This window comes from Psittacula echo, assembly GCF_963264785.1.
Source record: "Psittacula echo genome assembly, chromosome: 12".
NCBI lineage: Eukaryota > Metazoa > Chordata > Aves > Psittaciformes > Psittacidae > Psittacula > Psittacula echo.
In genome coordinates, this window is record NC_137747.1 from 11671983 (window position 1) to 11698624 (window position 26642).

General features: G+C 41.3%; 1 protein-coding gene across 1 annotated transcript in view; it reads left to right on the top strand.

The window, feature by feature from the left end:
* Positions 1-26642, top strand: part of LOC308226345 (cadherin-4) — a gene marked incomplete at its 5' end in the record, with an annotated part of 462244 nt that overhangs the window by 283558 nt on the left and 152044 nt on the right. Inside the window, 2 exons of the mRNA XM_080628000.1 lie at positions 267-490; positions 16724-16900. Of these exons, the coding sequence (XP_080484126.1) occupies positions 267-490; positions 16724-16900 (401 nt within the window). The remainder of the gene's footprint in view (positions 1-266; positions 491-16723; positions 16901-26642) is intronic.

The window sequence follows — 26642 nt, forward strand, 5'->3', positions numbered from 1 at the left end:
TGTAGAAATGGGGAACAGCTGTGTTTGAGACCTAATGAAACTGTATCAAATACTTTAAAAATGGCTTACAACTTCTTCCCTGGGGAATGGAGATAAAGCACAAGAGCGCTTCTGAAAGGTCGAAGAAACAGTTAAATCATTTCCTTGATGGTTATTAGAGATATAGAAGACATCAGTGAAAATTAAATGTCTGAAACTTGTAGTTGATTGCTTTCCTTATCACGCCAATCTCACACGTTTCTTCCATCTCTTACTCTCTGTTCTAGTAAAATTTAATAACTGTGCCGGTAACAAGGGAGTTCGGTATGAAACCAACAGCCTGGACTTCAAGGTGAGGGCAGACGGGACCGTGTATGCTGCCCACCAGGTGCAAATGCCCTTGAAGCAGCGGATCCTCATGGTGACTGCATGGGATCCACAGACCCTGGGCAGATGGGATGCGATTGTCAGGCTTCTGGTGGCAGAGAAGTCGCAGCACAATGGACACAAGGTAAGAAGTTTTCAAAGCTTTCTTTCACTCTTCCTTTGCCTGTGTTCCTCAAACCTTTAGAAGTTACGTGAGGGGGTGGCCCGTGCTTCCCAAAGAAGTATCCAGGTCAAAGATACCATGAGCATAAATTTTTTTGCAAATGACCCTTGAATCTCTCTGACAGATATTATTTAAGGTCACCAGTGAGAAAAGTGGTTTTTAAGTTCATACTTTAGTATTTTTAAGTGACTGCTTGGCTCTCTTATGCATTACAGGTTACATACCTTGTGTTTGCATCTCATTCTTTTGACTTGAAATAAACCCTGCAAATGAAGGGTGCCTCCCTCTCTCCAGCCATCTTCTTGATGGTTAAGTTCAGATTTCTTTTGTGACAGCGTAGACCTGCAGTCGCACACAGGCTCCTGCTGCCGTGCTGAACATCTCCCTGGTTTTTGCCATCATTGCTTTCTCTCTGCGAGCCATCTGCATGGCCCTGCAGCTCCGGGGTGGGGCTTCCAGAGGGGAGATTTGAGGTTGTTCTCTTCCAGTGCAGCAAGGACAGGGAGCGTTGCTGCTGCCTGATAAGGGACATATGCTCAACATGGAGCACAAGCCAGCCAGGCAGCGAAGCAGAACACGGCACCGCAGTGCCAAACATTCGCTCCATTCAATGCCAGCATCTTCCCTTTCCCACAGCTGATGAGTGAAAAGCCAGGACCCTTATTTCAGATACAGGATTACAGATTTCAGATACAGGATTATAGGTGCTGTCTTTTATTCTTAGTTTCATATATGTAGCTGAAGAGCAGGAAAGATCTGCCCCCGCCTGGCAATCTGAGAGCAGTATTGCTTGAGTTAAGTACAGTAGTGGGCTGCACGTGCCATTGTAATTGGGTAGCGCTCCTGGAAGACACATTTCTTCTGGTCTGCTCCTTGAGTAGCTCTCTCTGTCCCACCTCTTCCATATCATCTTTGGCAGCAGCAGTTCACCTTTTCATTTTCTCCTCCTTCCTTTTCAGTGTTAGTCTGGGCTGAAGATTCTGTACTACACTGAGTAAACGCAGTTACATTGTCTGGTGCTTACTCAGAAAAAGACCAGTTCTGTGATGGTTGGGCAGTTACATTTAAGCAGGATTTGGCAGGAAATTGGTTTTGAAGAGCCTGATTTATTGCTGGATCTTGCAGACCTGCAAAGCAAGAATGAAGGTGTGTGTCCTGGCTAACAGTCAGGGCTAGTTCAGGGGCAGGCAAGGTCACTTGGCCATGACTGTAGTTGGGATTAAGTAAGCCACAGTAGGTGTCAAAATAATAAGACTCGATTCTCCTTTCTGCTTTTCTGCGGTGCTTGGGTGGAGAGGGCAGGCAGGAAAGGATGGGGAAAGAGGGAGAGACTTTCTGTGCCGTATTATCACAATGCGGCCATGTGTGTCTATGCCATTTGGGAGGAATTTTGCCACATGTGAGACAAGAAGGAAAAGACTTAGAGAAACTTAAATCTACCAGTAGCCCAGTGGGCTGATCTCTGAGGTTTTGAATGGCTTAGAGTTATACAAACACACTTCTGCTGCTCTTAAGTAAGGCTCTGGCTTTTGCAAGATATAATTAAGCCGTGTATGTTATGTCAACTGAATTTACCATTTACTAACCAAAGAAATACTGCTTTCTTCTAAAAGTAGTTAAATATTGCAGGAACCAAGTAAGATCTCTTATCTACTGCTTTAAATTCCTCCTCAGTGTAGCAAAAAGAAAACCGAATAAGCACATTATTCTATTTCAGTAAAATATTTGGTTGGGAATTGATCTAACGTTAATGTAAGCTGAACTCTTCTTCTGTTGAAAATAGGAAGAACTAAGCTTTTTAAAATTCATATCCCTCCTTTCTAAAAGCCTTATTAGTGTATAGTTTCAGGCTGGAAAAATATGGAAAAAGGTCATAAGCAGTTTCGGTTTGGGTCCCTGTGGCAGGCATCTGACTTGTGTTTTATTTAAATGCTTCTGCTTTCCACAAGCAAAATAATCCTTTGTTTACTAAAGAAATAAATATGGTTATGTGATTACCTTAAAAAATAATAGTGTTTATGCTGAAAAAAAGCATTAGAACCTAACAATATCCAGTTCAATATGTTTCAGACCATGACCCTTATATAGTATAGTCATGGCTTTTACTAGAAACGGGTTTCACCTTTGGTTTTGTATAGTGTAATATGACTCAATACATAGTTTTTTTAAAACACATTTTGGAGTGTTGTGTTATATTCAGGATGTGTAGACGACAAATACGGGAGAGAAGGGCGGAGGTGATGTGGGAGAGGGAGAGAGACCATCTCTCTGTTTTGGCACATATCTCCATTTTGTAAATTTGTGACTGATTTTGTGAAAATGCTCAACAGTTTCCAGCCGTTAAAAATAATTGGCATGAAATTTGCCTTAGCGCACCTGCCGATCCCTGTCTGCTGGCACCAGCAGCACAAACAAGTTCTTTGCCTTGCTCGCCATCCCCTGTGTTCCTGTAGGCTTCTCCATGACTGATGGCCCTCAGCTAGAGCAGCCCCACTGTGTGCTACCCCTCTGAATCCCCTCTAAAAGGATAAATCAGAATCTAGTTCGTTATTATCCATGGATTAAGGCTTCATGAGAAAATTATTAGCTCTCCTGGAATAGCAGTTATTAGACATTTGGTTTATTATGAAGGTTAATGCAGAATAAATGTTATAGCAGTCAACATTGTTGGGATACTGGCTGAGGTCCTGGGGGACCAGAAGTGAGGTCCCTGCTCTGCTGCAAATTCCTGGTGTATTGTGGGGGGAGCAAACCCAGTCTCCTGTAGCCTGCCTGCAAAGTGGAGTCAGTGGTCTACTTCCCAGGAGGGCACAGAGGACAAACCCCTCAATACATGAGCCTCTGGATTTGTGATCCTTTATCATCGCATTGTGTAAGACTGGAAATGTCCATAATGGGCTGGGAGAGCTTTGGTGGTGACCAGCATGCTTTCAGGGTGGCAGATGAGTTCAGGGTTGTTCCTGTGGGGATAATCGTCATTTCTGTCATTGCAAAATCAGAGGGTTTGGTGTTGATACCTGCACATGAGCTCCCACAACTGTGCTGTTACTCTCACACAAGCTGACATTTTAATGGTGAGTGACCCAGCACGACAACAGCTTCCCCTCCTTCATAGTGTTGGCCTTATAGATGTGTTAATTGCTTTAGGTGACTGTATAACCTGGGCAAACCTGCACATTTTCAGTGGTAACCTCTGTAATGAAAGAAGTCTACTACATTAAAGTTGCATGCTAGTAGGAGGAAATGATAGCAAAGAAGGTAAACATTCTTTGAATGTAGTTTATGATACATGAAGCATACCGTTTTCCCTCCTCCCCAGCAAGCACTTGAACATAAACATTTTTTCTGGTTAATACAAGTGATGTTAGTAACTCTGGGAACTTTTTTTGTTCAGTCTTGCAGGAAACCTGATAGCAATTCAATTAGAAAATGCAAATGAGGTCACATATTTCCCACAGGAGTGCTGAATTACCCCAGAGGAAACTGAGTGATATTCTGGCATAACAATAAGTACTTAAGATAAAGTTTCTTGTACTGTTCTTGTCTGGCTGCCTGTTGTTGCAATTGAAAGTATCAGTTGAACCTGTGGGTATAATTTGGAAAGAAGAAGAGAAAGAAAAGAAAAAAGGTTTTTTTATGCAATAACATAAAATCCCTGTAGCTTGTGTCAGCATTTATGAAAGATAATCTTGAGTGGGATAATGTTCCAGATGAAAACAAAGTAAAGCCAGGCTTTACTTATCTGGAATTAACAGTGCAATGTCTTCTTTTCGAAGAGTGCATGCTGTTATTTTGAACAACTGGACATTGATTCAACCGAAAATCTAAAAATGAAGATTATGTTTGTGAACAGTGACATTGATGAAGATTGTGGTCTTCAGAATGTCCTCTGCCTCTTAGTTGCAAAAACTCAAGTCTTCTTAAGTACATGGATAGGTATATAGCCATTTGTGCTGTAGTCTGAGCTCCTCCACATCACTCTTCACTAATGAATGTCCTCCACTCCCTGTGTTGGCTCTTCCCATCTGAAGTTCTGACCCACTCTTTCATATTGATCTTTATTTTTCAGTGCTTGTATGTGTCTAAGCAGGTTAAGGCATATCTGACAAGTTTTCTTATTTATTTATTTTCTGTAGTTCCCGTCTTGTGAGTTAAAACCAGGATCATAGAAATACAGCATAGAAAGGAGTTCACAGCAAAAGAGCTTGGAGATACAGCGAATATTCAACACATGTAGGATGTCAGTCATCGGCTGCCAGTGACTTATTTTAGAAAAAACCACATTGTTTTCTTTGAATCATGTTTATGTCAACTGAAGTCTCTCATTGTCTTAGTTTCTGAAATCCTGAGCATGGAAGTATGTAAATTCTTGCGATGTTAAATCACTGGGAATTGTGCAATTAACATCTTGCAAATATGTGGGTATGCAGTTACTGTTTAAAACACTCGGAACTACTGTTAGAAATCAATCCTTGCTTAAGCTCAGCTTGTGTTTTATTACATCTCATTTTATTTTGGGCTTCTTTCATAACCCAGGTATGAGTCCACAGCCATACAATATGAAAGTGAAAAAGCTGATTCTTACAGCCAGAGTGGGTTTTTTTTTTTTTAATTTAAAGCCTTTAAATAATCATCTCTGACATTTTACCTGGCTGAGATTTAAAATTCCAGTACAGCCTTTTATTGCTGATCACAAATACAAAGGTCTCTGGGCAAGGAAAGGCTTATTCAGCACTGATCTTGTTTATGACCTCGATTATTGTGCTAGCCAGGATGCTCTCTCCACACAAGGCCTGAGAGCAATGAAGATGTAGCCTTCCATTGATGAAAGAAAATGACAGCCAAAGTGAGAGCTGTGCTTCCAGGGCTCCTGATCCTCCTGATGCTCTCAAGTGGGTGCACCTGGAAGAAATAGGAAAAAGAGCTGCTGCATTTGTTCCCTTTCCTTCCTTCCCCTGCATTGGGATGAGATATCATATATGTCATCAGGGGGATGAAGTTCACCCCATCAACCTGTGTTATCCCTGGAGAGGAGCTGAAGAATTAAGACTGGCTTTGTCATCCTGCCTTTTTTTGCCCATATTTATACACATAAGTACTGGGTCAGTATTCTGGGGCTGTCCTGTTTGACTACCTCTGGGGGGAATTCAAGACACTAGCTAAGCCCAGTAAAACAGGAGCCAGCATCAGTTTTATTTCTGTATCCTCATCAGTGAAACAAGGCCTGGACTGATCACAGTCAGTGAGAGTAGATACAGAGCTTTCTGTTTCCTTTAGGTAGCTTGTGAGACATTGTTTTGGGGTTTAACAAATCAGATCAGTGGAAAAGATGAGAAAGCTGATGACTAATAAATTAATATCATATAATTACCAGTGAGACTGCTGATGTTAATTGTGGGAGTCTAATGAAGATGTTTCAGGTGAACTTGTCTGACCTCATGCTTAAGTGAATTTGAGCATCTAGCATTTAATCATCGCATGAGATGAAAGTGATGTTTGTGAAAACACATGCAATACTTGGCCTGATTTTCAGGTGTGTTGAATCACATTGCCTTGCAGTGAAGCCAAGATAAGATCTGACATACAGGTGCTCATTGCCTTGGAAAATCAGCCCACTGTAGGAAGTTTCCAAGCACTGCACTTGCTGCATTTAGTTCTTTAATAGTCAGCATCTTACCAAGGGTCAGGCTCAAAGCTGTACTAGAAAGATCATCTGTAAGTGAAATTCACTCCGGATCTGTCTTCCTTCACACAAAAGGAAGTCCTGAGGATTGAACTGCCTATGTGGAAATAAGCTTTTTTTCTGATAAAACAAAACCCTTGGACTGCTGCGTACTGCCTGCCTGTGATGTGTGCCTTGCCCTTGCGAGATCAAAGCCTTTGACCTCTGGTTTCACGTTCTTTGTTGTTAACTGCTGAAGTCTGACTGCCACTTCCGAAAAACATTTCGGACTGAATTTCCTAGAGAAGCCTTCGCTACTGTGGTTATCCACTGACAGTTGTGTCTAAACATGAGTCTGAGCGAAGAAAAAAGTTGCTTCATGCAGGCACATCCGTTAAAATAAACCTTTTTATTAGGGGCTGTGAGTGTCCACCTCTCTTTTTCTGTAGCCCAGCAAGCTGAGACAGCTTGGTAGTTAGAAGCTCAAGGTGAAGAAGGGCTTTGGTTCCTCCCAGCCTCTGAAGGCCAGGTCCTTGCTTGCTGGACGTGGTTTGAGTGAGGAGAGCCAGGCAGAGGCAGGTGGCCTCAGCTGCCTGTCATTGCCACCAGTGAAGAGCAGGTATTTCAAACACTGTCTCCATCCAGTGCTACATTTAAACACATGCTTAAATAGAATCACAGAATAGTTAGGGTTGGAAAGGACCTTAAGATCATCCAGTTCCAACCCCCCTGCCATGGGCAGGGACACCCCACACTAAACCATGCCATCCAAGGCCTCATCCAGCCTGGCCTTGAACACCGCCAAGGATGGAGCATTCACAACCTCCCTGGGCAACCCATCCCAGTGCCTCAGCACCCTCTCAGTAAAGAATTTCTTCCTTAGATCCAATCTAAACTTCCCCTGTTTCAGTTTGAACCCGTTACCCCTTGTCCTGTCACTACAGTCCCTGATGAAGAGTCCATCCCCGGCATCCTTGTAGGCCCCCTTCAGATACTGGAAGGCTGCTCTGAGGTCTCCACACAGCCTTCTCTTCTCCAGGCTGAACAGCCCCAACTTTCTCAGCCTGTCTCCATATGGGAGGTGCTCCAGTCCCCTGATCATCCTCGTGGCCCTCCTCTGGACTTGTTCCAACAGTTCCATGTCCTTTTTATGTTGAGGACACCAGAACTGCACACAATGCTCCAAGTGAGGTCTCACGAGAGCAGAGTAGAGGGGCAGGATCACCTCCTTCGACCTGCTGGTCACGCTCCTTTTGATGCAGCCCAGGATACGGTTGCTTTCTGGGCTGCGAGCACACACTGAAGCCGGCTCATGTTCATTTTTATATCGACCAACACCCCCAAGTCCTTCTCTGCAGGGCTGCTCTGAATCTCTTCTCTGCCCAACCTGTAGCTGTGCCTGGGATTGCTCCGACCCAGGTGTAGGACCTTGCACTTGGCATGGTTAAACTTCATAAGGTTGGCATCAGCCCACCTCACAAGCATGTCGAGGTCCCTCTGGATGGCATCCCTTCCCTCCGGCGTATCAACCGAACCACACAGCTTGGTGTCATCGGCAAACTTGCTAAGGGCGCACTCAATCCCACTGTCCATGTCACCGACAAAGATGTTGAACAAGACCGGTCCCAACACCCATCCCTGAGGGACACCACTCGTTACCGGTCTCCAGCCAGACATCGAGCCATTGACCACAACTCTTTGAGTGCGGCCATCCAGCCAGTTCTTTATCCACTGAGTGGTCCACCCATCAAATTGACGTCTCTCCAATTGTCATCATGCAAATGGAGTTAAATTGAATGTGTTCACATGTTCAGGTTTAAACGTTTGCTTAGGTGCACTCTAGAATTGGGGAATTAAAAGAAGAACAGCCGTTTCTCAAGAGCCTCTTGAAATAACCAAAGGATAACTTGAAAGGGCAAACTCGCACACAAGCACTGGGGAGAGAAGTACTAGAATGAATTACTTTGCTTTGTGCTAAAGTAGCAGTGGTGCTTGTGATCTCTTAAATCTCTTATGATCTTTTTCCCTGCAAACATTATGAAGAGAGGGAATATTTTTACATTTGATTCATTATGATTATTTTAATTCATCCATCTTCTGAACCTCATGGCTTTAGAAAAATAAAATTAGATTAGAATTTTTCACAGGCTTGTTAAGGGGTGGATTTGCTCCCGCTCCTTTCTGTGATGAAGAACAGTTGTAGTAGGCAGAGTTCTAGAAGGAAAAGAAATGTGTTTTGGAACAATTTTTCACGTTACTTGTCAGAAGTTTTATTTCAGGAGGAATTGCTCAGCTTGCTAGCCCAGATACTGCACACATTTTTCTCAACAAGGTACATGCAGAATGCGAGAAGTAATATCAAGCTGGGGTAGTGGGGTTTACTGTATAGTATATGACAAGATCTATTACCTTTATTGCTGTCCTATAGATATTGGAAAAGGTAATAACTATGTAGTATTCTGTAATTTAATAGCCATGCTCTTGAGAAGTACTTGTAGTTCTGAAGCCATTGTGTTTCTTCTTCCAATTATGAGAATGACATTAACTTGACGATAGAAGTGTCTTCTTGTAAACACTAGAAGGTAGAGTACAACAGTAATTTAGATGTTTCTTAAACAATCCTACCTAAGAAGCACTGTGAGATTAGATCTTACAAAGGGAATGTGAAAAGGTCAAGTTGATGTTCGGAGCTATACAAGCAAACAGCTTCATCAGAACTTTTCAGGTTGGGATAAGATGTTCAAGCCTTAAAATGAGAAAGTGCATCAAGAGCTGTGGTTTGCGGATGATGTCATCTTCTTTTCATTGAAAGCTCTTGTGATAATCAGAGCCTGACAATGACAAGAAGGGTATAACAGGTGCTTGAAACCTGTGGGAACCATAAAAGATTCCACCAAAGGCCGATGGATTTCTTATGTACCCGCTTTGGTATGTGATTCTTCCACAGAATGGAAGAGGGAGAGCATCATTTGAAATCTTGAAAGCAGTGCGTGATCCAGGAGAGACCTCTGATCATCCCTGCAGCCTGCATACCACAGAATGAGTTTCAACACAACTCTGCCTCTCCACCCCAGCCGAAACTTCCCTTGCCTTAGAGACGTCTTTCACGTTTCATGTCTGCTCAGTAATGAACATGAGTGTGCTGTTCTGCTGGTACTAAAGCAGAGCATATTGAGGTGTGCTGGTTCCTGACTAGATTTCAACTTAAAACAGTGATAATTCACTGAGCGTTTAGGCAAGAAGAAGGTGTGGGTGCGTTCAGGTGATTTCTGAATTTCAGTTAAATTGCACTGGGAAATCCGTTTCTTCTGTCGAAGTGGGTCACATGGTCAGCAGCCACCTGAAAAGCCATGTTCTGGCTCAAGAGGCAAGCTGCAGTCTTTGGCTACAAGGTCCTTATTTGGGCCTCGAACATTGTTAGTTTTTCTGATCAAAGTGAATAAATTATATTTGGGTTTTTTTTAATGATGGTTTTCTATGGCAACCTTAGAGGGCGTCTCTTTAATCTGGAGTCCAGTCTTTAGTTACAGTTGCCCACTAAGGGTCTTGCTGCATCTTTTGTAAAGAAAGGATGTTCTTCTGCCTGTGCTACAAGCCAGAGTGTTGTGTTCTCCCTATTTAAAAATCCCCTGGTTTTACCTGTTATTCTTCTTCTGCTTTTTCCTTGCTTTGCATCCTTATAGCGCAGTCACACTGATCACATTGTATTAGTTGTATTGGATAAAATTGTCCGAAACCTGCAAAGCCAGCCAAGTACCCAACAACCTCAGATTTGCATGCATGCCTCATTTTTCAGCTCTCAAGGAAGAGAGCACATAAAGGCAGTTGCTCGGCTTTGACACAGACTCCTTGGGAGCAAGGGGCCTTTGGCATGGCTGATGTATGTGTGCGCATTTTACATGGCTCATTCTCCTCCTCTGGGGGCAGTAACTCTGTGAGATTTTAGGCAAACTTTTTCTTCCCCATCAGCTAATGTGTTCTGGAAGCTCGTGCACTTGCCAAATCTGACAATTTTTCTTACTAATTGACTCTAATGTGAACTGCTCTATGCAGCCCCACTGCTAGCTGATAAAAAAAAAAAAAAAAGTAATGAATTTTTGCTTAACTAGCTGATTTAATTAAAATGTTTTATACTGTACTTGTATGGTTTCTATAAATGGAGAGGTAATTTTGTTTAATGAGTTCCTAACCAAACATACCATTCCTGGCTGTTTTGATAGATTTGATAAAGGTCACAAACACTGAGATTCCACTGTTTGCTTTTGTAAGTCGTGATGATCAAACAGCTTGTTTTGGCACTTGAAATATCCTGTCAGGATTGGTTCCCTCTATTCTGTTTATACGAGAAATTATTAGTATAGTTTTAGAAGCAGAGGGGGCTCTTCTCTGTATCTGAACACTGTTCATTATCTTTAAAGTGGAAATCTACTGCCAGAATCACGCCTCATTGTCAATTAGTGGCTTCTCTGCAAACACATTAATTTAATGCCCCTGCTGAAGAACTGTGCACATTGGAACATCTTGCTGCTAAAACACGAGTTTTCAGAGCACTTTGACACAAATCACTCATGAACAGCAATTTATGCCATGATGGTAATGGGACATGACATGAAGCTATCTTTGATTAAATTTACTACAGCTTACAACTATTAATAAATAGAGCTAATACGGCTAGTCATAACAGATTTCTAGAAGGTGGATAAGGAGAAAAACAGGTTATGGATTCCTTACCTGTGCAGTTCCTAAAGAATACCTTCACATAGAATGGCGTAATAAATGAAAGTCTAAAACAAAAAATCTGATCTTAAAACTACTTTCTTCCTGTCTACAACGTTGTCAAATTCAGCAATGACCTAAATAAAAAAGAATCAATTACCCTAACGTAAATACATTTGCTGTTTGTTCTCCAACCCTTTCATTATACTGTATGAGAACACAAAATGAAATATCTCTTTCTGCTAAAAGATCAAAAACTGGGGAAATAGTGCATTTTGGGAAAAAAGGGCTCATTCGTCTTCTGCTGCCATCCCTGATGTCAGCAAAAAGTTGTCTCCTTAGAATAGAATTAATGCAAATGTTTATTTTGCAGCGTTCTCATGTTCCTTTTGTTAAAGAACTAAGCTATATTTTCATTGTCTTATTTTCTGTTTGGTAAATACCATTTTCTCCTGTCTTTTCCACAGCTACCATGGAAACAAGCAAAAATGTTTCAGATTAAATATTTTTAAATAGATTTTTTTTTTCCTTTGTAGAAAATGGTACCAGTTGTCAAAATGGGTATTGATATAGGAAATGAAGGGAAAATTGTTAGAGCAATGGGCTAAGGTGGCTTTGTATCCTCTTGTATTGATGAAAATATATTAAAAGCAAGTTGGCTCAGTTAAACCTTAGGTGTGACACTAGAAACAAAGCAAGCCAAGTATTATTTCTTTTCTGAAAAATGTCTAGTGGGAGGTGTTGAAGACACTGAAAATAATAAGGTGGGCTTATAAATAAGACACTGGTTAAATCGTAAATAATTTTGATACTTTGGAAATAAAAGCCTTATTACCTCTCGTCAGGTTGCAAGTACTTTTTACTCCAAGTGCAAGAATAATATATTTTAGTACTAAATCTAGACCATTTTGTTTTGCAGGTTGAGTCCTATAAAATTAATAATCTCCAACAAATGTACCCTAAGATGCATTGTTATTTATATGCAGAGAATGGTGGTTTATTTACCCAAACATTAGAGTGATCCAAAATGTTCAGCTAAGCAGGAACACAAAGTATGATATTATATTATGTAAATGGCTTTGTGATACGCTCTGCTGGATAATAACTTCCAGATGTCTCAGTAGCCAGAGGCTGACGGATATCAAAGGCAGGTTGGCTGGGAAGGGAGACGTGCCAGCTGGCGAGACTGGCTACTGCTAAGTGTAGCGGAAGGTGAAAGCTGGTATTTCTTCACACTCACTGGTTTTATTTGTGGACTAGTGAAAATTCAGTGACTTGCATGAGCAGGATAGGGCTTGAGGGGCTATAGGGGTACCAAGTGTCCAGTTCTTTCAGTAAATTATTTTTTGACCTCTTCTGTGCGTAAGGATTGAGTTTGGTCCAAGTCTCCCAACAAATGAAAGGCTGACAAGCCATGGACTAGCACTGGCTAGCTGGATGGTTATTCTGACTTTTATTGCTAGTGCTAAATACAGACAAGGAATCTTCCTGAGGTCTCAGTGCCATGGCATAAATAGAGTTAGCTGGAGAACCATACAACCTCACCAGTTTGGAGTAAGATTTCCTAAATCTGTTTGGCTTTAAAGTCTGACAGTCCCTAAGGGTTTAGCTACATGCCCCCTTCCAAATGCAGCAGGTGGTATTCACCGTGATTAAATGCAGTGCTGGACTGAAAAGGAACTGGAAATTACTCCTGTAAGATGCTATTGAAGTTACTGACATGGACTTTGAGAAAGCCCTACATCTTCTGTGGAGCAACCTTTAAAAAGAAGGGTCCTTACAGATCCTTACATAATCCTTACAGATGAGACTGTGCCTCCTTCAACCTCGCATTGCTATCTGAAAGCTTGACCTGTCATCTCAGTGAAAGGTTTGTGGTTGACTTTAGTATGGTTTTTAGTTGACTCTAACTTGATAGTCCCAGAAAACCTGAAAGAGTGGCAAGGCAATTGTAGGGTAGATTCTACCCCACTGTACTGCTTTTAATCCTCAGCTCATTAGTCTTGATCGAACTTGGGGAGGATGGTTTCTGAGAGACTTCCCCTGTCCTACAGCTGCCCGATATTGTACAAATATTGTAGTTGAGCTTTTCAGAGAAAGGAGCATTTTGTTAGCAGAAGATCCAATGGCTTCATTATAATTTGCCCATATTGGCATTGTGCAGACATACATCCCAGTTACGGGCTTACAAGCCCATTGGAGGGGGCACTGAACAACTCAAAGGCAAGTTTCCAGAATGTAGGCTTTAAATAATGCGACTAGCATGTTAAGCCATAAAATATTCTGCCCTAATGTGAATGCTAAGGCATCAGATTATACTGAATCCAAATTTTCATAACAAATTTACATCCCAGCATGATGTTTTCTCCTGTTGTTTCAATTCATCACATGCTTTGTAATCACTTTTTCTCCTTGAACTTGAAGGTTTTCATCTGTTCTTGTTTTCTTTTCTGGCTTATCAATGTCCTAAAGTAATAGACAGGCATAATTACTGAATTACCTGATATTTTATATCCTCATTTAATTGTCTGTGAATTGCCAAAGACCGTGCTCACATGTTCCATGTTTGGTGTTTGATCCTTTTCTAATGAATTACAAATGTCACCGTGTAATTTTCAGAATAGAGAGTGGGTTTAATTTTTTTACTATCTCCATTGTTAATAATGGAAAGTAATTTAACACACTGGGCATGTGCTTCATGGACTGGGTTCTCTTTTGCTGCAAATGCCCATCATCCTTTGACCATATGTAAGAGGTGATAGCACCTCAGAAAAGCAAATGGATCGAAGCTGCCCTAAAGCAGTAGCACTAGAAGTGCTTGATTTGACTGTGAGAAGAGCTTTGGACAGATTGTGTTCCAATGACACTACAAAAGGCAGAGGAGTATTTAATCTTTTGAAAATGTCTGTCTGAGATTCTGGAAAGCATATGGCCAGTAAGGCCATGAAAGAAGGAGCAGTTGTTCTCTCAGTGGAAACTGTTACTCAGCAAAAACAGAATTGGAAGCTGTATTTTGTAATTAATTTAATTTGGTGTCGCATTCTGCTTTTGAGTTGAACCTGAGATCCTTGCAAAGTCAGAAGTACAGGAGTGTTTTCTGGGGCTCATGGTCAGTCGTTGCTGTTATTCCAGAGATGTTCTTGGATGTTTCAGTCAGAGATCTGAATAGTGCTGGCATTTATACTCACCAGACTTTGTTACTGCATTTGTCTCACAGCTTTTAAACAGCAGAAAACATGTACAACGTATTTAAACAACACCAGAGAAATTAAGGTCATGAGAATGCATTGTCAACAAATGAAGATAAAAAAGAGCTGTTGTTTCAAAGAAAAAATTGTTGTTGCAAGACGCTTTTGAAATTCTACATACCAAATTCAGAGAGTCATGTTGATGATTTATTCTAATGTAGGAAAACATCATCAAGAGTGACAAGCAAGCTAGTCACTGTCTAGTCACCTGCCAGCAAGTATTTCAGAAAGACTAAAAAGGCTGGTACTGCCTTGCTGAGCTGACACTAATTATTTCAGTATACATGGAGCTTTGGGATTTGTGTTAATTCTCAAGTCTGTCTTTAGTTCAGACTCATTCCACTGTGTAAACTCAGCAGAGCACAAATTATTTGACCATCCTTTCATAATCTGTCCCCACGCTCACTTCCAAATTGTACAAACTGATCCAAATACCTGCTCTCAAAGGATCCCCATTTGGGAATCACAAGCCAATTAAAAGAAAAAAAAGGGGGGATATCCACTTTTTTGTGTCGTTCATGTCTGGTATTCCTGTTCCATGTTGACATTAATTTCTGGGTCTCTTCTTTAGATAACATTGTTTTCATCAGTGTTCAGAAAAGATATCTTTCTGGTGATAGAACACTTTTTAGATTAAAACTGTATTGGATATAGCATATTGCATCCCATAGGAAGGATGAAGTCAACAGTGCCTACCAATATGCTGAATATCCCAGAAAATCTCCTACTGCCACATCATGATGCTGTTTCTTTGTTCTTTAGACATTTAAGTGAGCATGTTTTAGGAAAAACATCTAAATATTGAACAGCGGTGTACTGATCTTGCAGGGACTTAGTGACAATGCCTCTTGAAGGTGTTTATACAGCAAAGCACAAAACAGAAATCGACTTGGTGGCGAGAGTGTCTGAAAAACGTGCTTCTGTGTGTGACTGAGAAAGACTGTATTTGTGTGTTCTGTGGAAATTCAGCTCTGGACCTGGCTCACTTTTAAGGTCTGCAGGAGAAAAATAGCTGCATTTTTGCACAAATGCTTCCAGCGATTGCAGCCAGTGGATGTCTGCCCTCCACAGCTAACAAAGATCAGAGTCATGATCAAGCTGTGAGAATGGCCTCCTGGCTGCGATGCCTATTTCTCAGCATCCAGAAGGTCCATGCAGCTTTGAGGCCACCACTCAGTTCCATATACTGTTTAGTTTTCATATACTATATAGTTTTGAGGTAACTGCCTACTTCATTGCACTTCCAGTTCAAGAATTGAAATGTGCTAATAGATGGATCAAACCACAAACAGTAATGATTCCCACTGAAATCAGTGTGTACAGATAACTGCTTGCAAATATGTGTAGGATGTTTGAGTTTCTACATTTGAAGTAAGAGAAAAATTGATTGTTGTTTAAAATTGCAGGAGCCTCAGAAAATACTTTGATGGTTTTTCCTACTGTGTTCTGGTTTTTTGGGGGCATTGGCTTTTGGGTTGTTGGGGTTTTTTTTGAGGGGGGGCAAGAAAAATAGCTGAAAATTGTAAATTTCAGAGGATAGTTATTCCCACTGGATCTTACCTCAAATGAAGAGAATGGGACTTGCAGTCTTTCTGATTTATGAAAGTTTAAACATTTTCTGGTGGGAGTGCAGGTCACCATATGGCAGAAAAAAGCTTGTCTTTGTTAGTTAGCTTTTCTGCAGACTTAACAGAAGTAATGCCTGGAATCCTAGAAGCTGCAGAATATTTAAGTATTAAGACTGGTTAACCTCTGAAAAGCCTCTGCAAATCCACAGTTCATTGATTCATCATTCTGTAAGGCTGAAGTCTTCTAATAATGAAGCAGACTCCTTAAGTCCAAACCATGGCCCCACAACAAACATTTTAATGTGCAACAGTGAAATATGCCATGGGCAGAATGTGTAGTTTAAAAAAAAGCTTAATGCAGAGAGACTCAAAGGTGCCCCAACTAATGCAAGTTGTTACTGAATGAGACATGTTACTTCCCAGCTTGTGTGGGGAAGATATGTAGTTGGGATTTGCGTTCAAAACCCAGCTCTTACAAGGTCATTTGTCATGAAGCACTACATTGCATTGATTCACCTTTGCAGCCATAGAGCTAACTCTCTGGTTGTGGTTTGGGAGGACACACCTGCAGAACCACAAACAGGGTTACTGTATCCCTCCTAACGCCAAGTTGCTGCGTAACCCTGTACTATGAAAGTGGACCCATGACATAGGCTGTAAAGGAATTTTCTCTCTTTTTTTGCATTCTGATAGAAATTTGGAAACCTCTTTAGTCCAATGTGTTGCTAAATCTCCCTGAGGCTGGTGTGATGAAGACAATATATTCTGGGAGGCATCTTGATTCGAGGGTGACAGCTCCATATATTTGTGAAAATGAAGTGGCAGCAGAGTTGCCGGTAGAGCATGTTTTGTCTTTGTGATGCAGAAATACATCACGTTAATAACAATAACTTTCACAGTTACGCATGACCATTTGTGCGCAGGAAAGCACCGCTGTTGGATACGAGGTCTTAAGGAGCGAGGAAGACACTAACTGGCCTTGCTGTCTTTTTCCAAACAGCCAAAAGGAAGGAAGACTGTGCCTGGAGAACCAGCACAGCAGCAAAGTGACACTCTGCTCCCTTGGCGCCAGCATCAGAGCTCGAATGGCCTGCGGCGGCAGAAGCGAGACTGGGTCATCCCACCCATCAATGTGCCGGAGAACTCCAGGGGACCCTTCCCACAGCAGCTGGTTCGGGTAAGCTGAAAGCAGAAACAGACATAATGATAGTGGTAATCTCGCAGCGGGTCTAGTGATGTAGTAGGCGCAGTGCAAGCTCCAAGTCCATGCCATGGGAGGCCTGGCTCGAAGCACAGGCTCTCTGCTGTTCATCCCTCGTGCAGGAAAAGTTGCCTTTTGCACATTGCTGAAACGCTTCTTTTCCAAAGCGATGTGTCCCAGTTTTCCCTCCCGCAGCTGAACGGCAGCCTAATCGTCTCCTTCCAGCCAGTCCCTCAAGAGACGCTGGCATTGCTGCCAAGATGGCACTTCGCCCACGCTCTTATCCAGAAAACGGCTGCAGGTGGAAAGCTGGGTTTGGTGGCACCCAGCGAGGAGGGGGTGCTGTATTCCATCCCTTGCATCTCAGAGCCGGGGTACAGATGCGTGGTGGGGCTGGAGGAGGTTGGCTGCCTGCCGCTGCTGCAGATGGATCCCTCATCCTCTGTATGTTACTAGTTTCTTTCTTTACAAGGATGATCTCCAAAATCAAGTTTACCCATGTGGTTTTCTGTAATGATTATTGGATGACAGGAAAAGAAGAAGGGAAAAGGGGCTGCTGACAGAGACTTTTGGTTGATACATTATTGCTGTTGAAAAGTGTCAGCAAAAGACAAATACACCCTGCTATTCCTCTTGTGTAGTGCTGGTTTCAGGTTTTGGAGCAGTAGAAAGGTTAGCTGTCCCTGGCAGACTTTTTCAGCTCTTCCCTTCGAAGAAAATGGCAAGTTATAAGATTCCAGAACTTATTTTGAGCAACAGTAGTGTGCCATTGGCATCCCTTCTCAGGAGTTCACCTAGTCATCTTGAAACAGTGCCTGGATTCAGATGAGTTGTCCTCATTACCTGCTTCACACTGATTATCTGATACTCTTCTGCACAACCCATGTCTGGGAGGAAGAAAGGAGCTTGCTGAGTCCTTTGAAAGTTCAGGTGAAGCTTGCAATTACTCATGCAATGACTGAAAGTGCCTGTTCCCAATTCACCAAGTATTGGGCAAACCAGTTGTTGGCATCGTTTTTTTGTGCAATTAGGGAATTAGGATGAGCAATAAAAAAGTAGCAGGTGGTAAATGTTTTTATGCCTGTCCTGGAAAACCAGGGAGGGAAGCCAAGGAGTCTTTGTGTGGTCAGCAGAGCTGGCTATGGAGTGACCCATTAGTGTGTTGTCCTGTGGAGTTGAAGAAATGTCTGAAGAAAAGATTAACCCAATGTGTCAAAAATATCTTACTAAATCAGATTAATCATTTAGATTAATTCCTGAATTCCTGTGCAAAATATGCAGAGTACTTGTAAATGAACCCATGCCCACTCCCTGCTGATTTCTTTTGAGCTGTGACTAGACAGTGAGAGGACAACTTGGCACAAGCTTACCATGACCGATTTCTTGATTTATAAGGACTGAAATCTCTGTGGCACTTTTTCCCCCTACAGTCTGGAGATGAAACAGAAGGACTCAAGAATGCAAACCTCCAGTATTAATGAAGGTGACAAATAATAAATTTTATATAGGTGCAGAAGAATTTATATTCATCACTTAAACTACAAGTAACCTTGGAAAGATAACCTAGCTGATAGAAACAGAGCTCCCACACTTTAAGTAATAGATTCCCATGCAGTTTTTAAATACAGATGCTAAAGGAAACACTGAAAATTAAGTAAAATATGGGGTGGGAAAGAAAGAAATCACTTACAAAGGGCTGCTTTCCTTTTCACCTGACATACAGCAGGGAAGATCCTACAAAGAGGACAACTTCATTAAGCATGAGACCCCTGATGTTTCAGGCTTGGGTTGAGTTTCTGCTCATCTGCAGCATCTGGCCCATGTGCTGGCCCCTGAACGTGAAGCTTGGGTGATTCCTAGCAGGAGTTACAGAGTTACAGCTTCCCCTGTTAGACTTTTCTCTTTAATTGTCCAGATAGGATAAATCAACGTCTTCAAAGACCAGCACTGTCTGACTATTTCCATCCACATAATCTTCAGATTGCCCTGCAGCATTCTGCTGTCTCCTAGATCTAGGTAACAGTTTTGATCTGATTTCCCATGCTTTTGCTCACTGGGTACTGAGTATTTTTGTGTCCATCTGCTCACAGGCTGGAGCTAGAAGTGCACTGTGAAGTTACAGTTCAGATCCATTTATACAGAATGAAGTCTGTCAGTTTTCTCTGCTACTTTATATAAAGCTTTCAAACCCAATACTAGTTCCTGGGCACTGAGCTTTTCTTTGTCCAGAGAGCCATGCTTTAGCTTACATTTTGTAGATGTAGCTAATGGAAACCAGTCCCTCCATTATGTTATCTTTGGTTCTGGTTAACCCCAAGGACAGGGAGGGATGGCATGAAAAATCTGAATGCTGAAAACCCCAGAGCCCTACCAGAAGTACATTTTCATAGTACCACTTGCTGTTTGCTTTTTTATAGGTTAGACTACTTTGAAATGCATAGGCAAATCTTTCACTTTCCCTCCTACTCCTGCTTCCTATTGTGAAGGTAAAAATTCCATTTTATGGAAGTTGATTAGTTACTTGTCAGTATTTTTAGCAAGGCTGTACCTGAGTGAAGTTTAAATCATAGCAAAGGTGAATGCAGCTTGATGGGAGCTACATACCTCGAAACCTGAACCTGTCTGGTTCAGCTGGGATCAACTGTAATTCTCTGCTCATTAAACCATTTCATTCTGATAAAATACATTAAATGAAAACGTGTTTAGAAAGAAAAAGAAAAAAGGAAGATGTCAAAACATTAACCCTGCCAAAAAAAATTCCTCTGTTAATTACAGGGTTTTTTTCTTTCAAAGGAACATCCGTGTCTGTTCATATGCATCAACTACACTAACTAGGAAATGTATTTCAGTAAGATAATATGTAAAAAAATAATAATAGGAATTTCTGATTAATTTTGGCTGTTGAAAAGATTTTCTTTTTCATCAAAGAGTTTAAATAAACATCTGACATGTATAAGCTAAAAATAATTTTTATTGGTATGAAAATGTTTTGCAAATTTTGGTTTTGTCTTTGAGCTGAGAAAACAGTTATCAAATTTTATGGATATATGCTTACTTATTTTGTAAACATTTATGAACATCTTGGGTTTAATTTCATGTGCTTCACTTCTACCTTTGTATTAGGAATAATATTTTACTTGCTGTGAAATATTTTACTGTAGTGAGGATAATTTCATTACTAATTGTCAGCTAGTCTCATTATTACAACTATGAGGTCCATAAAAATTCCCATTAAAAATACAAAACCAATATGAAATTACCCTCCTCCTCCAAGCAAATGACTCACGCAGGCACACTGATCAACTAAGATAATATATTAAATAGTTGTGCCCTTGCTGAGTACCTTCTACTTTCTGACTCATCCCTTTTAGCTACATGTGTAGCTAATTCTTAATTATCTATCATCTAATTATCTATTAGATAATCTTGTATTTAATCTTCTTTTGCACTTCAGAAAGTATCTGCATGAAAAGCATTAGTTTAAAAGACCACCAGTCTTGTGCAGGACCCGTCTGTGGTCATGGCATGGTTAGATAAGCATGTATCAACCACGGTATGAACCACTGCAACCGTATTCACCTTTACGAATGCTCCAAACTTCCAACTTTATCTCCAGGACTTTTCCACAGCTGTTATGAATCGCATGTCTCTAACTTGGTCTGCATAGACCCTAATTTTTCCATCTTGCTTTGATTATATTTGAAACTGAAAAATGTGATATTTGCCCATTAGATCTCTTATGATAAACAGCTTGTTCATTATCATTACACCAGTGGTGAAAATCCACCGAGGGTGACCGAGACAGGATCTCGGTGCTCTTACAAACTGCCTTGATTGCATGCTACAGGCACAGCATGCTCTCTCATGTCCGAGCACTGGTAATCTCAGGCACAAGCATGCTGGAAGTTATCTAATGTGTATAACAGGGAATAAGTGGGAAGGATGCATTTTATGTAAATCTAATCAGAAAGTCCTGAAGTGGTGTGGAAATTTGGTGGAATATAATATACCTGAAGACTCTTGCATTGCTTCTTAGCAGAGGTGTTGTTGATTGGCGGGGTTTCATGCTGCAAGATGCATGTTGATGGAGCAGACAGACCTTCTTAGTGCACTAGAAAACCCTGTGATGGACTCATGGGTGGGTTTAGCATACGTGAGCTCTACAGTGACATTGGGTACTTAATATGAAAAAAGTTGATAGCACACTCTAGACCTCCACAGCCTATTTGTGTGCTGTACGACACAGATCCTTCCTTCCTGGCGCAGGAAATAAGAGTAGTGAAACAGTTCTCCAAAAGAGTAAAATCCCGGAGTTATACTGAGCTGTGAAATCCCCACTGACTTGGACCGTCAGCCCTCAATATTGCTATTTCAGCTCATCAGGGCTATTGCAGCATGTGCCTTTGCACTGTTTTACATAGTTTTATTGTAGGAAATCCCTCATGCCTCCTCGATCAACCACATTGCTTACTGCTGTGAAATTGGCAGTTCAGAATCCTTTCACTCCCAGCTGCAAGACAGATGGCATCTGTCTGTGGTGAGAGAAGGTTGAGAAAAGGCCTTGCAAATGCTTCCCAGAGGACATCAGACCTTACTTTTCCTGAGAGGCATGGACAGGCTTGATTACAAGTAGGCATAGATCTTCCTTGTTCTTCCTAGATTTTGCTAGTTCTGACTCTCAGTAGGTCTTGCCTTTGGTACCCCTGTGAGCATCAGAAGCTGAAATTGAGAAATTGGGTGATTTGGTCATAATTGTGACAGACAGGGATAGGAAAGAGCAAGCCGAGAGGGTGGAGAGGAAACAGAACAGTGTGCAAGTTGTGTTGCTCTGTAGAGACACAGCCTTTCTTTGAAAGCTGGGTAAAGGGTGTAAATTATAGCAGCTCTTGGCTCTTGTCTGTGTTTTCACGCCACAAACCAACCCGACACCAAAGAAAGATTAGCAGGGAAATGATTCATTAAGCATTTGTGTTGCCACGGTCTTGGCTCTGGTATTGATCTGTCCTCTGTGCATGTGTTACCAAACAAGGGCTTGGCACATTTGGAACGAATGGAGAAAGGGAAATACAACACATGGCTACTTTCTTGACACATCCATTGAAATTTCTTAACATAGTTTAAAGTTCTTAAACATAGTTTAAAGCAGGTTCCTAAACATATACCACACTATATATATTCCTCAAACAACATTCGTTCTCCCTGGCATGTGAAGATGTCATTCTTAATCTCCAGCATTTCACAGAAATAGAAGGCCAGATCCTGAAGTAAATTCACATGTCTCTGCCAATGCTGGTGGGGCTACACCAGTGAATGCCATTTGGGAATCTAGGTCAAAGAAAGCAGATGCCCAGTGCTTTATGGGCTTTACAGGCATGCACACATCCAGCATTATGGATTGAAAAGTGCAGCTACAGCATAAATGCTCCATTTAAAATTCTCTTACAACAGCATTCGAGCCTATACTGTAATTATACATATTGTATTTCCTTGTATTCAGACCCATGGGGAATTTATATTGTCCTTGCTAAAGCCAGAGGGACTGAAGGAAAGCAGTCATTTAATGATTCAGCTGTCTTGGGCTCTATGATTTAATCAATCATATGAAAGAAATTTTTAGATTCTTTGTGTTTAGAGTTCTCTTGTCTGAGCAGAAAATGTTCCCTTTTTGAATTGCTTTAATAGCTGTATTTATGCAGCTGAAAGTTCCTTAAGAAATGAAAGTAAAATCAAATTGCTGAGAATGCCTAGATAATTTATCGGAGAATATTCAATTAGAATATATTAATATTTTAGATTTCCATCATTAATTTAATATTCAGAGATTTAATTTAGTCGTTGAATTGCTGTAGTGCCATGCGTGGGTAGGTTGTTAGGCTGAGTGCTTAAAACACCTGCCACAAATGGGTGAATCTCACTTTGATTCCCAAGAGCAAAAATGCCTTTCTACTGACATAAGTCTTGCAGCAAAAACTCAGACACTAAATCTTGCTCTGCATTTTTCCATAATTGCAGAATGGAATAATACAATCTTCCAACAGAAATAAACGCAAGAGCCTTATTTATTTATGCATTCAAATCCAGACTGAAAGGGAATTTGGTGCTTTGTGGGTCTGAGTTTGTCAGTGTGTTACTGAAGAATTTCACTTTGCCAGCCCAGCCTTGTTACTTGCTCAAGGAGAACCATCATAAGTGAGGTTGGTATTTTAAGGTGATTGACACTTTGCAGACAAATATCAAGGACTCCCATTGCACAGTTCAGCTAAAAATACTGCCCTTGAGATTTTGCCATTTTCCAGGATGCTTTGGGAATAGTAACATGAATGGAAAAAAGCCCTACTAAATAATAAAGAAATACTAAATCATAAAATGCCATTTGATTTGGAAGTGATACATTTCCATCAAACACTGTGTCCCAGCTGCATGAAAGAAATAGAACCAATTTTTAATTTTCCACTCAACATAAAAACTGAGATTCTCCGAAGCCATTGGCAGCAATGAGGCTGCTTCCACTCTGATGGAGAAGTATCCGCATGATATTTCAGAAGCCTCAAAATTCATTGGTAGTATTTCTGATTTTCTCCATGGTTAAGCAGAATCTCAGGATGTTGCTTTTTCAGTTGATTGTTTATAGTACAGGTTAAAGTTGGGTTGGGGTCCAGATGCATCATTACAGGATCAGTTCTTGTGCTTGACACTTGGTGTCTTAAAACTTACATCCATGTAAGTGGATGATTAATTATTGTTGGTACAAATCCTGGTCAGATTTGTGCTAATAAATTCCTGAAAAGGAAAGCCATCACATAGCTACCAATTTTGCAAGCATGAAAAATGGAGAAGTTATGAAGAATGAAGGACAGCAAAAATCTGGAGTGCAGTGAGTCAAGCCAAAAGGGTACAGGGATAAGAGAACTTTGGTCTGACCTTATGTCAGATGCTTTAAACTGTTTTGCAGTCGTTCAGGATCCCTGCAAGGCCGTGGGGTGGGATATACTAGCAGGTATTTGTGACCCTGACACCAACTGCTACTTGTTAAATACATATTGCAAGTTAGAATCATAGAATTGTTTAGGTTGGAAAAAACCTTTAAGGTCGTCGAGTCCAAACATGATCCATACATACATCTTTGCTTAAGTATTTTGTCATACAGGATCTGATCTTTTCAGCCTGTTTCCCTAACTGGGGATTGTCTTTAGTTCACAAATAAGAAACCGAGGCAGGAAAGATGAGTGTCTTTGTTCAAGACCACAGAGCTGTTGCCATGGCCATTAACAGCACTCTCCAGTATCAGCATCTGGCCCTGTCTTTGGGTTATTTGAAGAATCTCATAATGGACTTGAGTTTTACGGAGTATTCAGAAATCTTTTGTTGATGGCTCTATTCAATCACTTCATTTCCTGTCTGGGTTCAGCTGCTACATCTGTGCATTGGGTCTGCTAATGTACAGGCTTGTTTTTAGCATGATGCAAAGGTGCTTGTCTGCCACGACCCAGGGACTAAGCAGCAGCTCCTTTTCTCTGCAGGGTCTCAGTCTATTCCTCCACCACCACCCCCATCCAGCCCTTACGTTTTAGCTCCTGCTCCAAGTTCACCTCGGGAGCAGTAAATGTGGGAAGCACAGAAGGATAAGTACCCCCCGCCTTGAACTGTCATACCAAGCATACTGCAAAATAGTTCATCAATCACTCCAAAGAGTATTTAGCTGTAATACCCCATTGCACATATTGCAACATATCATTACATCCCCATCCTCTCCAGAAAGTGAGATAACTGTAATAGGCGTTCAGTATGGCTGTCATTATGTATAGAGGCAAAGACAGGAAGGCATAGTCAGAGCTAATGTACACAGCTCATGAAAGCTATTGAAAATCTGTAAAGACAATAGTGTACATGAAAACAGTAGGTTAATTTGCTAGGAAAAAAAGCTTTGGTTTTGCTCATGCCTTTTCCAAAGAAAAACAGTAATAATGAAAAAAGCTGAGACAGGAGCAAAGAACTTGCAACCTGCGTCTTTGCTGCAGTCGTTCATTATTTAACATTCATCACCCACATTAGTAATAGGTTACTGTGGGACTTGGCTTCATGATGAGTTGAAATGGAGTCCCGAAGACATAGTGGCACTGTGTGGGTGTGAGTTTGGATTTGCAGAATGATGGTGCAGATATAACCTTGACAGCTAGGCTGTTGCTGAAATTCAGTGTATCAGGCTGGAGTGAGATAGGAAGCAAAAAACCCATCCACGCTTTTAAATTCCTTACTATTGCGTATGTTCTTGCTAGTCTGCACCGCTGAAGAGTCAAATTCAGCACCTTGGAATTTCAGATGTCAGCTTTTAAAATTTTAGACAATTTACTCTTGGGATAACTTTAAGCTTTCACTGCTGCAGTTAATTGTTTTATTCATAGCTGCTGAGATTTTCACTGATAAAGGTGTCACCATCTAAATCCTTTCTCAGCTGTCTCTAACTCAGACTGATGAGAGCTGTAAGCCTTAGATGATGGGGCAGCAAAGAGAGGAAGTGCAGTAGTTTACCACAGCTTTGTTAAAGGGCCCATTTCTTTGCAATTGTTCTTTTCCATAGCTCTTACCATATTTTTAATAACATTCATATTTGTTGTTAATTTCCTTAATTTTCCTCCTATTTGAACAGTAAGACAACTTAAAAACAAACAAAACCTTGGATTCTATTAAGGAAAACATTTTGCCCAAGACAGTTTGGGTATCTGCAGATGGTACTGAACGTTCTGGCCCTTGTTCAGCCAAACAGAGATTTTAGTACGTGCCTAAATTTCAGCCTTTAAGTAGCTCCAGTGGCACTTCCGAGTCTATTTAGTGCCTAGAAACTAAGGACACGAATAATGCCATGCTGAATATAGACCAAGCATTCAGCATTATGCAGTACCAAAATCTTTGGCCATGGTTGCAGTTTTTCTTCTCAGATTCTCTATTTTACTTACATTTCTTTTCATGTACTGGAAGCATACAGAGACCACGCTTCCAGATGTGCATACACATCCAAGCTTTTACATTTGTCATGCAAGCGTACTCCTTTTTTTCCTAACCAAGCCAGCCAAGCAGAGCTTGGTTTCAGGACCAGGTTGGACGGGGCTTGGAGTCAACCTGCTCTAGTGGAAAGTGTCCTTGCCTGTGGCAGGGGGTTGGAACTGGAAGAGTTTTAAGATCCCTTCCAATGCAAACCAGTGTGGGATTCTATGAATTTCTTTTCCCTTCACAAACTAACAGAAATTCAGGCATCCCCTAAAAGCCCCTGCAGCAGCTGGGCAGGGTGAGCTCACCCTTTAAGAAGGAAGGGGATTTGACTGCAGGTGCAGGAGGTTTTGACATCCTCTCCATGGGAAAGTGAGATGTGTTTGGCTGCAGCAGACCCTGGCTGTGGGTATTCTGTAGAGAAAGCCTCTAGGAGGAGTAGGGGTTGTTCATGCTTCATGTAGGATGAGAGAGATGTGCTGGCAAAGGACTTCAAGATGAGTGACTTTTTGGAGCATGGTTCAGGGCTCAGCTAGAAGTAGCTGGAGGGGAAAGCAGAGAAAGCTGCTCTTGCTCAAGTGTCCTGTGTAGAAGTGAGCAAGGTAGCAAAAGCTTGAAAATGAGGATTTGGCATGGCTTGTGGTGTCATTTCGTATCAGTGGAGGGGTGCTGGGCATGCACCCCGCCTCACACAGCCCTGGTGAGTCTGTGCACTGCGTGGGGCTGGGCTTCA